The sequence below is a fragment of the Catharus ustulatus genome, chromosome 1 (assembly GCF_009819885.2).
Source record: "Catharus ustulatus isolate bCatUst1 chromosome 1, bCatUst1.pri.v2, whole genome shotgun sequence".
NCBI lineage: Eukaryota > Metazoa > Chordata > Aves > Passeriformes > Turdidae > Catharus > Catharus ustulatus.
The window spans coordinates 73923868-73937255 of record NC_046221.1 but is presented as its reverse complement, the minus strand read 5'-3'; the positions used below and the strand labels follow the sequence as shown (position 1 = coordinate 73937255).

Here is a 13388-nt window from a genome sequence, read left to right as displayed (position 1 = left end):
AGTACAATTGAACTATGTGCACATCAAAATAAATACATGTATTGTGGGAGAGAGCATGACGAAAGTGAAATTGCTTCTTCGTTTTTTCTTATTTTCACAACCTACTTTACCATAACTGAATGTCAGTGTGTAACACCTCCTCTGGTGAGCACTCCTGCACTGTTTTCTGGTTAATGCATGCTGTAGGTACAATCAAACAGCAGCAGCATACCGAGGTGTGCTGAGGCTTGAGGATTTTTTAACAGTGATGTTGTGTTCCCTGAGAAAAAAAAAAGTGGTGAAGAGCTGGAGACAAACAAGAATCAGCAGAACAACCACCTCACACCTCCACAAGCACTTCACTGTGCAGCTGAGGTGGTCATTTTTCCACCAGACCCACTCTCATCCATAGGCTCATGACAGCACCTCCTACCCCATAGGAAGATCTCTCCTTTGCCCTTGAGCTAGGTTGCCTGTCAAAGACCTACAGGGTCCCAGGTCTGTCTCTGGCAGTTGCAGCTACAATTCCTCTTTCGAGGGCTTCAGTGGGACATAAGCCGTTCCTGGTATGAGGGGGTTCCCTATCTGCAGGTGAGATGCTAAGCAAGGTTTGAGCTACGTAGAGCACCACACTCTGAACGCTGTCAGTGATGGCTTTGCACAGCTCCGGCGAGAGCTGCGTGTCTAATTTGGGCAGCAGCAGATGGATCGTTTAAGACAGAAAGAGACTGGCACTACCAGCAGAGCAAAGGGATAACGTGTTCCTTCTGCAGCACAAATCTCACAAGTGACTCATGACTCTTCTACAGCTCACGCTGGCATCCCTTGGTCTTTGTGACTGTAACTGCACACTTTAAAGGTCAGGATATAGTGCTTTCTCCCCAGTACCTTGGAATCCGTACAGGTGAGGGTTTTGCTCTGAAGAACCTCCAGTGCACATAGTGGTTTCCATATGGTTTGATCAGCAGGTTGCTCTTCTCCTCCTTCTGGCCCAAATGTAGAGATTATGAAATAATCTAGCCAATAAACCTCTCAGTTTGATTCCCTGGTGCTCGTTGCATACATAATTATCATGTACATGACTAATATCAGGCAGGCCCAGTGCCTGAGCCACACCCACATTCCTTCTGTGAGCCCTCATTTCAGAACAGATTTCAATTAACTTTCATCAGATGTTTAAGGTGGCCTAAGTCTTTTCTTCTTTGTGTAGGTGTTCATATTTCAGTGCTTTATACTTAAGGACGTACTTCACTGATAACTGGAACAGACTGGTTTGGGCATGCGCTTAAATGGTCTTCTGTCTACTGGTCTTATTCAGGTGGTATTTCCTCTGTCAGCAAAGCCCTGGCATTAACTGAGCTGTGTGTGCGGGCTGCTCACGTTCATGAGTTAGTGTGCTGTACTTTGTGAAAGCAGACACTGATGGTTCACCTGTAACAACCTGGAATCACAGGCATTTCACCACTGTCCCTGCTGAAACATTAGAAAGCCTGAAGCTGAACGGTGTTGAAAAGCCCATTGCTTTCTTACCTGAAATGGAATTGTCATCTAGATTGGGTAGTAGCTTTCTGTGCAAATTTCAGTTCTGGGAATAAGGTACCCTGGTAGCGCACAACTTATACCAGCCTTTAATCACAGGGGCCTGGATCAGTGCAGCCTGTGCCCAGTGATAGTAAAATCCCATAGAGAATTTCAGTCAGTGCAAGGAAACCACTGGCCAGAAAGAAGATCCAAAGGATATGAATATACCAGTGCTTCCGCACATTTAACTTTCCTCAAGTTCTCTTGATAACTTTACAAGGAGGAAAACAAACCAATTCAGATGGCCATGTGTTTCACAGGCTGGAACGCTGCACTGAAGTTTAACTAGGCCCCCCTGTTTTAGCAGCTTGGTAATGTTTCCATCTTTCACAGGTTTCTGAGCTGGATCCAGCTGAAAATAGTAATAACTCACCTTTGACAGTTATATAAAAGATAGACTGCAGCCTCAGTTCAGCTTCCCTTGAACAGGGAGCTGAAATTTGCAACCCTGTTTCATAACAGTACCTTTATTGGCAAGCTTGCCAAAGAGGCCTGGGATAGGTGACCTTTGCAAATGAATAACCAACAACTTTGACTTTAGAAATAGTCTTTCATAATGAAGCTGATCCTTGGAACACACCCTTTGCCTACACTGAACTGTTTTCAGTAACTTTAAATTCAAAATTATGTTTAAACCATTTAAACTGTGCTTAAAATTGTATGTTTATTCCTACACTGGATGCTAACATAATTAGGGCTATGGGTCATCTTCTGCATTTAACTACTCATATTGAATATTAAGATGTCTCTAATATGCACATCTTCATTGCAGACATGCATATTTTAAAAAGTGTGTTTTAACACATATTTTCAGTTTTCAAATATAAGCTTGCTCAACTCCTTCTGAAAAAGAGTTTCAAAGTATAAAATATTCAAAATCCACCACAGCAATAAGAATTAAAAAACAAGTAATAACAACCTATCAACTTGACAGGTTTTATTTTTAGTGAATTTTGAATTGTCACATTCTCAAGGTTTTTCCTTCCAGATCCCAGGGCTAAAAGGTAACTACCTCCTATTTAACAAAAGGTAAGTTACACAAAACATGCCAACTGTCATGAGATAAAGGACAAATCATGAGTTAGCAAATCATTCCAGAGCTTTATCAAGGAACTTATCTTTTCTTCCAGGTTGTTTTCTTTTGTGTGACATTTGTCTGACATTGCCTGAAATGATTTCCTTACACCTTGGGAGTTTGGCTGGGAGATCTGACAATATTACTGACAGTGGATTAAACATATTTGCAAACTTTGTATAAAGAAGCAATTGATCATTCTACAGTCTGGGAAAGGAGAAGAAAGGGAATAAGTGGGGGAAAAGGAAGAAAGGGCATAAAGCAAGAAAGCAGGATAAGATTTGTTTCCTTGTTTATGTATCTTCTACCCTGTAGTATGGGCATCCATGCAAAGATCCTCACTGAGGATTTGTTACAGCCTTTGTTAAAAGTGAAAATACTTAGTAGCAGAGACAGCACCTGGGGAACAGTATCAACATAAAAAAATATCCTGATATATATGAAATATATACTACTCTACATGAAATGTATATCTACATATCCCACAATGTCCTTATCTGAATTTTAAATGGACCACAGATCAACTTTATTCCTGTTCTTACAAAACAATTTTATCAGATCCTTAGTAGCAGTAAAAGAATAAACAAACAGAGACTGTGAAACTGATTTTATATGTTGCTGAAAGAGAAGTCAATATTAAAAAAGAAAAGGATTTAAAACAAAAAAACAAAAAACAAAAAGAAGTGTATATTGGTAGAGCTGAAGGTTGCTTTGTTGGTTCCTCCCTTGGCTTCAGCACTCCGTCCAGTGTCCCAGTGTTGTAGTTTTTATTTTCCTTAATGGTTCTCCCCCTCCTCCCCATCTAAAAGCATTGCTGGGGAAGTTTTAGGCCTGCTGAACAAAATACTGCAACCTGCAACGTCGATGAACTCTGGAAGAATTTAGTGAGGGAGGAGGTGTCACTCAAAAGACACATTGTGGCTGCCTCTACTCGGTGTGGTGGCACACAAAGTATGGGAAACCACGTCTCCAGGGCTTGTGTGTCTCCTGGTGCATCCAAGCAGTGATGGTCACAACCAGGTGGAAAAACTGAGCCAGAAGGCTCACAGAAGAACCTGTCTGTAAGGACATTTCTAGACTGGCAATGTAGCCTCTGTGCACTCAGGAAGCTCCAGGACTTTGGTAAACAGGGGTCATGATGTACAAGAGAGCAGGTGGGGAAGACCCAGAAAAGTCACTATTCCTTTTGCTGCAAATCCAGTAGTGGCAACCATGGCTCGCTTGGACACGGCTTCTTGCCCTTTGTCCTGGGATGTCAGACCAGATGCCTTCTGTCCTCTAAAGAAAGCCACTTCCCACAGAAGTGGCTGCTCCTGAATCAGCAGCACTGTCCTGCTGTTCCTCTGCCTGTTCTGTGTTGCATCAGAGTTCATCTGGCTTTCAGCTCAGACAGATTACACACATACTTTTCCCTCTAAGGCTCTGTACAGTTGCTTACCCTAAGTCAGCATGACCGTGGGCCCAAGTCATTAAGGACCTATGCAAGCTATACACTTTTTTTAAAGAAAACCAGGTTAGAAAATCTCCAGGACACTTGCCCTAGACAAGATCATTTTATAGTAGCTTTTCCCATTGTACTAGCTTGTCAGCGTTTGAGCACTTCCCCTCTGTGTCCTCATTCCATTCACAGTCTGGAGTTTCACTTTCATTTCTCTTGGGCACTTAAGTTTCAGTTCTCTTTCAGCACTACCCTCTCTTGCTGACACCTCCCTCAGCTACTGAATTACTTGTAAGCCCCCTTGGAATAGCTCTGTGTTCTTTTTACTTTCATGTATCATTCCTTTTTTCTTTCTTTCCTGACTTCAGATCTTTCTCGTCTGTTTTCCTCAAGTATCATAGTTCAAGCCATTTAGAAGGGGAAATTAAGAAGAGCTGAGTTAATCAGGTTCTTAAGCCTATTTGTGAAACTAAGAATCAACTTGGGAACTGCTACAAATAGGGATGGGCTTCAAGTGTTTTCTGGATGAGGAGAGTGTACGTTTAACCACTACCCTCATGAATTTGTGATTTACCTTATATTTGTGGATTTTTGAATGGACCACCATACCTTCTCTTTCTGCTATCCCTTTCTGCTCATTCCCACAAAAATAAATTCCTCTTTCACTCTCTGTGGTGTTATCTGTTAAAATTATTAAGCAGAAACCTCAAGTCTTATTCCTGTGCTTCCACAATTCCAGCTTGGCGCATCCCCCAAGACAGTCACAGTAATTTTTCTTCGGGAAAAAAATATAACAATAATACAACAAGAATTGCTGTAATTCTAGAATTACCGCTTCATAATGACAGCATAAGAAAATATTCTACTGTGGCATTATGATAGCTATTTTGACTAATGACTGCAGGGATCTGGAGTGATTCACAGGTCCAGCCCAGCCATAACCAGCAAACAGAATAAAATAATAACAAGTTTATGAGACTTCATAACATTTTTCTTCGCCTCCCTAGTCCTCCCAGCAAAGAATTGTTGGCAGTCTGGGATGGAAGGGTAAAGTCTGACCACTTCCCACTCCCCACTCCCATCCTGAAGATTGAGGACAGTGACAGTGCTCCTGTGATGCCAATGAATGAGGAGAGATGCACTGAGTGAGAGTCAAGTCCATTTGTGTCACTAGAAGCAGATTGAGCAGCCACCAGGAACTTTTAAACCCAACATGAGCTACCTTCAGGTTAGTAATTTAATTTTTGGAAATAAAATACTGTACATACATAAAAATGCAGGAAATGGTATAGTCTGTAACCACCTCTCAAGACTGCTCTGTGGCAAATCCAAATAATGCATACACGACTATTATAATCTGCAAGGCAGTTTTTTAGTTGTTTGATAAAGCTCTTCATCGTAACACCATCTGCTTCTGGACAAAGAGATAAGGGGCAGTCAGCTCTGGCAGTTTATACTTTGTGGCTGTAAGCAGTTCAGGGATGCTGCTCTGCCTAATTGTAATTAAAATTAATTTTATTCTTCACTGTGCTGTTAAACAAGCCACAGGCTTGGTTCTCCTTTTAAATACATTTCCTTTACGTAACTGTGGGGGAATCAAAGTGAGGAGAACTGTAACTTTCTGACTACTCAAGAGCACTGCTTAATCTTGTAATTGTGGGCTCTTCATCGTGGAACACAACAGTTGGGAACACAACTGGGGGAATGAGAGTGCAGTAAACCTGCTATTTCCTAACAGAATATCCCTAAGCCATTTTGCTGTGCTATATTTTTTTCTGCAATTTTTCCTTTATTTATCTATTGTAAAAAAAGAAACTGGGTGGAAAGCCATGATACTGTAACAATAGTAATTTTAGAAAAGGAAACATTTTACAATAGCATAAGTTTCAACTGCATTAGAATTTAGAAAACAAAAATTACAAAGGCCTGTAGCAGCCATGTTCCCACACTCGGCATTGTTCCACCACCGGCTCGACACGGCACGGCACAGCTCCGGGCCCGCTCCCACCGGCTCCGGGCAAACCCACGTGGCTCTGCACACCAGAGCCACCAGCCAGTGCACGACCTCATCGCAGGGAAATCTTTTATCCGGGAGATAGGGAGGCTCGGACTGGCCCCAGGCAGGCGAACTACTGGCCGGTTCCCATCGGCGTGACCAATGGAAGCCACCGGGCGCCCGCGGGCCCCGGCCCGTTCCCAAAGCGGGCGCCGGTCCCTGCGCCGCGCGCCGGGCGGGCCGCGGTCGGGGGGGGCCGGGCCGGCCGCGCGTGCCCGGGGCGCGCCGCGCGCGCAGCCCCGCGCACACCGCGCCGCCCCGCCTCGCGCCCCCGCGCGGCCCCCGGCGGGCGCGCGCGCCTGACGCGGGCGGCGCCCATAGGCGGAGGGCGCGCGCGCGCGCCGCCCCCCCGCCCCGCCTCGCGCCCCCCCCCCCGGCGGCGCGCGCGCTCGCGGCGGCGCCCCCGCGCGCGCGCTCCGCCCGCCACCCCCCCCCTTCTCCTCCCCCCCTCCCCGCCGCTCCCCTGCCGGGAGCTCGGGGCCTCAGCCGGTCCCGCCGCCGAGCCGGGCCAGGGCCGCGAGCGCTCCACCGCCCGCGCCTACCGGCTCTGCGCGGGCGCCGGGCACAGGCGGGGACAGGGGGAACCGCCGCGGGAACGCGCCGGGGAGGGGCGGAGACGGGGAACGGCCGCCGCGCGAGCGAGCCCCGCCCCGCCCGCCCACTCCCCGCTCCCCGCCCGCCGGGACCGTTTCGGCCGCCTTTCGCCCCGCTCCGCGTGCGCCGCTCCCGCGCCGGCCGGGCCGCATGAGCGGCATGAGCGGCTCCGCCTGAGCGCCGCCACATCCCCGCTGCCGCCGGGTCCCGGCGGGCGTCGCGTCCCCCCCGCGCCGCCGCCGAGGATGCTGAAGATGAAGCTGCCCCTGAAGCAGACGAGCCATAAGGCAGCGGCGGCGGAAGATGCGACGACGGCGGGGTTGAAGGAACCCGGCGGTGCTCTGGACTGTCACCTCCCGCTGCAGCAGCAGGTGCCCCGGGCCCGCGGGGGCGCCGCGGCGGCGGCGGGGAGGGGGTGTGGGCTGGAGAGGCCGAGCCGGCTGCACGGGCTGGGGCCGGGGCCTGGGCCCGGCCCGCCGCCCCCCCCCGCCTCGCTGGGCGCTCCGGGCGGCGGCGGTCCCGGCTCGGCGGCCGCCCGCACCGACAAGGAGACGGTGTACGAGTGGTTCGGGCTGGTGCTGGGCTCGGCGCAGCGCCTGGAGTTCATGGTGGGGCTGCTGGACCTGTGCAATCCGCTGGAGCTGCGATTCCTGGGCTCCTGCCTGGAGGACCTGGCCCGCAAGGACTACCACTGTCTCCGCGACTCGGAGGCCAAGGCCAACGGGCTCAGCGACCCCGGGCAGCTCGGCGACTTCCGCGACCCCGCCGTGCGCTCCAAGCTCATCGTCTACCTGGCCCTGCTGGGCTCCGAGAACCGCGAGGCCGCCGGCCGCCTGCACCGCCTCCTGCCCCAGGTGGACTCCATCCTGCAGAGCTGTCCGGCGGCGCGGCGGGCCCCGGCCGAGGAGGAGGAAGAGGAGGAGGAGGAGGAGGGGACGTGGTGGTGGTGATGGACGGGGCCGCGGAGAACGGGCAGGCCGGGCTCCCCGCCGCCCAGGGCCTGGGCTGCGGCGCGCAGGAGGAGCTGCTCCTGCTCTTCACCATGGCCTCGCTGCACCCGGCCTTCTCCTTCCACCAGCGGGTCACCCTGCGGGAGCACCTGGAGCGGCTGCGGAGGGCCCTGTGCGGGGACCAGGAGGAGGAGGAGGAGGGCTTCGGCCGCCACCCAGCCCAGGTAACGCCGCGTCCTGCGCTCTTCCTGCTGCGCCATCTCAGCGGGTGCTTTCGTCCTTCTTCCATCGCTCCCTCCCGTTTTCTTCGGAGTGGATGCTTGCTTTCCCCGAATCCCCCCCATTGGGATGTGGTCCCTTCCTGTCCTCCCCTGCCACGGCAGTGTCAGCCCCGGCCGCCCCCACAGCCTGCTGCGGAGTGTCTACTACGAATTTCTTGGTGGGGGGAAGGGCTGATTTTCCTAGCCTGCCATGCTTTCTGGAACGCTAGGTTTTTTTTTGGAACTCTGCCGTGCTGGAGTGCAGGGTGCACAGTACTGAACTGGCTGCCTCGTACGCTGTAGGCCACTGTACGAAGCAGGAGTACAAGCAACAGCTTGACTAAACTTGTAAAAATAGAAATAATAATAATAATAATGCTAGATGGAGACCAGATTGCCTAAGAGAGCATTCTCTAGGGGCTTCAAACCAATAGAACACATTGAATTTTTTTTTTTAATATGGAGCCTGCCTCCTTTCCCCTTCCCAAAATGATACACAGGCTTGAACTTGGCAAGAATCAGGGCAGCAGTTGGGTCACCAGCTCTAAAGCTGGTTCTCTAAAACACCAGGTTCAGTGAGATCTTTGGGGAAGGGGTGGTAATGATTTCACTAAAAAAAAACAACAATGAAAATGTCACAACTGGAGCTTCTGTGCAGAGAAAAACTGATTTTTTGGGTGGCTGTCAGGAAACGGCAAAGCTCATCCTGAAAGCAGATGTGCCACTTGTTGCTAGGATGTGGCTGTCACCAGGGATGAGGACTTGCAGTGAGTGACAACAGAAGCATTCTCCTGTGCAGTAGCTCTGTTTAAGCAGAGGTTTTTCCCCCAGTGCCATTCACTGCTGCCCTCTGGATGAGTGTTGGCTTTAAAAATTGCCCCATATTTATGCAACCAAGCCATCCTCATGGAGCTCTACAGTTTTTGGTCTATAGATGGCCTCTTGTGCAAAGGGGAAGGAAGGGCTGGAAGATGGGTGTTTATAGTACTGTTCCACTGAAGCCATCAGGTTTTTATGAGTTACTTGACAGAAAAGGGTACAAGGCAGTAAGGGTTGGGGTTGTTTCTAAGTTTGCTTGCAGTGCAATCCATTTCAGCCACTTGTAGAAAACTTCTACATTGCCTGTCATATGAAAGGAATGGCTCCTTCTGTTTGCTAAAGATGGGATATGCTCTTGAGGAGTACTCAGAGGAGACGGGGATCAATTTCTAAGCCTTCAGTTACATTAACTAAATGCTTGTATCATTTAAAGGGCAAAACACATTTGGCATGCCATAAACTAATGGGCAGATTTTCCAGGACTGAAATCACAATGAATTCGGAGCATCGCTCCAAAAAGAGTTTATTTTGGTTCACTGGCATGCATCAAGTCTAGTTCTACCCCAGAATTAATTCAGAAAATCCATCTTTCCGGGGAAAAGATTGAATTGCAGGAAGTGGTAAGAGTGGACACTGTCCCTTCTGGGTTTAAAGTGCTAGTAACCGGAAACATACTTCCTGCCTGGAACTGGCACAGCAGTTGCAGCTGCTCAGTGTGTCCCACCAAGTGCAGTTGGGAGAGCAGCTCCCGTGAACTACTTGAAACGGAATTGAAATCCGTTTTGTGCAGTGTTCTGGCTTCTGCAAAAAAGCAGCTGTCCAAGTTGTGGTGGTTTTGTTAACTCGGGGAACACTGAGCGACCCGAGTCAGCTTGGCTGAACATGCACATCACATACTCCGTAGTCGACACAGCAGTGAAACGGCACCGCTTCCGTAGGCTTTCCTCCCCATCCCCCCTTTCTTAATGGATAATTGTAAATACAGCACAGCCTTTCTGGGAAGTAATGGCTGACAGCGAACCCAGGGATCAGTGGGTTTCTGCTGAGTATTTTCAGTCATCGTTCCACGGGGACGGCAGGACCCCCGCAGATAAAACACTGGAGGAGATGGAGCCAGTAGCAGGGTTAAAGACTTCCCTGGCAAAATGCTGCCGTAGCATTACACTGAACTTGATTTAAAATCCTGTCGGGTGTCCACAGGGCTTTCCTTCTCCTTTAATCTCTGCAGTTTGAGTGCCTTCAGGGCTCTGCGTCTGTGAACTAGATCGGTTCATAAAGACCTCTCTGAAATTTTACTCGGCTGGGCTCGTGTCGGAAGGGCTGGGCTCCATCTCCGGGAAAAACCCGCTCCGTGCCGGGCAGCCCAAGCAGCTCCACTCGGGAGCGGTGCTCCCCGTGCAGCCCTCGGCCGCACGGGAAGTGCTCGGGCAGGCGGTGCCGGCAGGGGGACGGGGACAGCCGGGCGCGGCGAGGGCAGAAGGACCGGCGGGAGAGGGAGCGGGGGTGGACACGGTGCCCCAACCACCGAGCACCGTCATGGCCGGGGAAGGGGGATGCCCCCTCTCTTTGTTTGCGGGGAGGGCGGGTGGGTCACGGATCGCCCGCGCCGTGAGCGCACAGCCCCGCTGCCCCTCCGGGGGCGGAGAGCCCCTCGGCCAGCTCCTGCGCGGGCAGGGACGCGCTGACTGACGGCGACCGCCGCTTCCCGCCGCGTCCAACATGGCGGTGCTGGCTCCCGGTCACGTGGCCTTGGGGCGGTGCCGCCGTTGCATAACGGGGCGGGCTCGGCCCCGCGCCCGTGGGAGCGCCCGGAGCCCCGCGCCCAGGGCGGGCACCGCGCGTGCGGGCACCGCGGCGTGCCCTTCGCGCGGGGGCTGCGAGCTCGGCTCTGGGGCTCCGGCTGCTGACCCTCGGAAGGTGGTCACTGAGCTGTTGTTCACGTGGGCCCCGAAACACCAATGTATTCCTGCGGCTGGCAACAGCGATGCGAAGTCAGCCTGCAAACGTGAGGGAGTTCAGGGCTGGAGCCGGATCAGGTGGTTTGTCGGAATTCTTCAGGGCAAAGGACTGTGCTATTGCACGTGGTGTCTAAGAAAATGGCTCGGCTTGAGGTTTCAAGGAGCCGTAACACCTAGCTTTGGTGAAACCAAGGCTTGAGAGGCTCGCCTGCAAAGAATTTGTGGGTGATTTACTAGAACATAGGGCAGTTTACTTTTTCCCATGCTTGGGTTATGTTTTCTACGTTGGCTGATGAAATTGAGCTCACTATAAAGTTGCTTCTTGACAACGGGTTAATAAGATTGTGCTACTTATAGTGTCTTATTTTATGAGCTTGAAAAATGTAACATTTCTTAGTGATACGTTTTAACAAATTCAACTCAAAATGGAGCATTCAAAAGTTGTGGGAGGTAGGACTGTTGGAGTGGGATGGGCAGAGCTAGGATTGCCTTACAGTTGACAAATTTTGGTTTTTTATGGAGTGTTCTGAAATAAGGTTTGGGAGGTTTTATACTTAAAGTAGAAAGACTTGATACTATTTTCAAATTCTTAATGTAAGGTGAGGTTTATGACATCTTTTGGAAAAAAGTCATTGTTGCATTAAGCTGCAGAATATTAACTTTGAATCTAAAGTGGCTGGATAAGAATAAATCAGCACCACTCACTGCTGAATGTAAGAAGCGCTAATGTGCAAAGATCCTGTTGATACCACTGTATATTGGTTTAAGTAACAGGACGCATTAACTCTTGCATTGATTATTTTTGTTTAATAAGTGCATAATTATCAAAGCAGTTTGACTTTATTGTTTATCTTTTTCCATCCCATTGCACGTCTGGGATCAAAATGCTGAAATATCAAAATGCTCTGAATATCAACGAGCACAATAAATGTGGCTTGCATTAGGCGCTGAAACATTTAATCAGGCATACTTGACAGGAATAGAACCAAGGTTCTGTTGAAATAAGCAATCTCCTGGACATAATGGTTTGTTGAATAGTATTATAATTAGCTGGCTGCAGGATTCTTCACAGAAAAAAAGTCTCTACTTATAAACAAAGGGGAAGTTTCTATTTACAGAGTATTTTTCTTAGTACACTTCTATTTATAGAATACTTTGTGTGCAAATCAGAAGAGTGCTTTTATAATTGATCTTCAGTCACTTGCAGCAGAATAAGGTAGTAGAATTTAATTTTAGAATTTAGGAGCTCTGTCTGCAGTGCACTGTTTTTAGTATCATAGAGTTAAGTACAAGGAAAAGCCTGTGTTCAGAGTCCGGTTTAAATAAGAGAGATAAAGATAAAAAATGTCATTTTATTCTTGGCAAAGATCTTTTAAATGGTGGTACACTCCAGAGAAATACAAATGTTTTACAAGTTTTACATACTGAGATGAAAAGTATTCCAGCTGCCTTGGAGAACCTAACAGCCTTGTCTCTGAATAGGAATTTCTCTGCCTTCAAACAGGAGTTAAGAATTTCCAGAAACATTACTGGAAGTCTTCTGGAAAGGAAGTCATAACTAGATAAAAGACAATGCCTAAAATGAATGAGTTCTATCTAAATATGCATGCTGGTGCTCTAGGAAATAGCAGAGTAAAAACTTTTGCTACTTTGAGCTATTTTAGCTGTTTAATTCTAAATATGACGTGTTAGTACAAGTTTGTAGCCTCTGCTAGTCCCATTGTACCAGAGTTAATCAACCTCTCACTGTTGTCTCTGGCAGTTTGTTCTCCAGTATAGTAAATGAGTACTGAAGGTGTTGAAAATATACCCCTGACTTCCTAATGCTTGTGCTTAGATTGCTGAAGTTGAGCTGTGGTCCAGTTTTCACGGTTGTCCAATGCTGACTTATTTATGGGTAACTGGATCTCACTGGGCTTGGAGTGTAGAGGACTTTTGGCTTTTTCTAGAGAGCTGCTGAAAAGGGTGCAGACAGCAGGAGCGAGGTGTTTGTGTCTCTGAAACACTCTGAAGTCTGTAGCATTCTGCCTGCTTAAATCTGTAGTATTGTTTGCTTGCCATTATCATTCTCTAGCCATAGCTGTCCTAGAAGACACTACAGCAGATTCTTTGTTAGTGTAATTAAAACAAAATACCTACTTTTCCTTCAAGAGTTGGTGAATTTCTGTAGTATCTTCCATGTCTAAAGGTTTATACTCCTGGAGACCAAAACTGGCAGAGATCTGGCTAGAAACTGCATTCCTTTGTGAGTTTCTTGCCTTTCCTTAGCCTCTTAATCTTGTCTTTTTGGGAGAAGAAAGTAAAAATACTTTGGATAGCTAAAGAAAATTTAGTGTTTTGGGGAGTGTCTTAGGAACAAGATAACCAGAAGACAGAGATTTTCTGTTATTTGGACATGCTGTACATAAAAGAATACTTTCAAACTATGCTGGGGTTCAAGGATTGGACAAAATGACATATTGCCCTCTGATGGTAATTAAACATAGCAATGAAGGCATCGTCCCTTCTCAGTACTGACTGTACTTCAGTGGACTACTCTTCAGGCGCAAGCGTTTTTTAAATCTTCCTGTCACTCTGGACTGTTATGAGAATATTTTTTTTTATTAGTCAGAACTGCTTTTTATTCACTCGACTGACAATAGCAGGAGTACTGAAGTTGCACCATTGTTGGATGAACA

The 13388-nt window shown here is 48.5% G+C and overlaps 1 protein-coding gene across 1 annotated transcript in view; it reads left to right on the top strand.

The window, feature by feature from the left end:
- Window positions 1-6907: 6907 nt before the first annotated feature.
- Window positions 6908-13388, top strand: part of ZCCHC2 (zinc finger CCHC-type containing 2) — a 44850-nt gene continuing 38369 nt past the window's right edge. Inside the window, 2 exon segments of the mRNA XM_042779264.1 lie at window positions 6908-7655; window positions 7658-7897. Coding sequence (XP_042635198.1) covers window positions 6969-7655; window positions 7658-7897 — 927 coding nt within the window. The 5' untranslated portion in view covers window positions 6908-6968.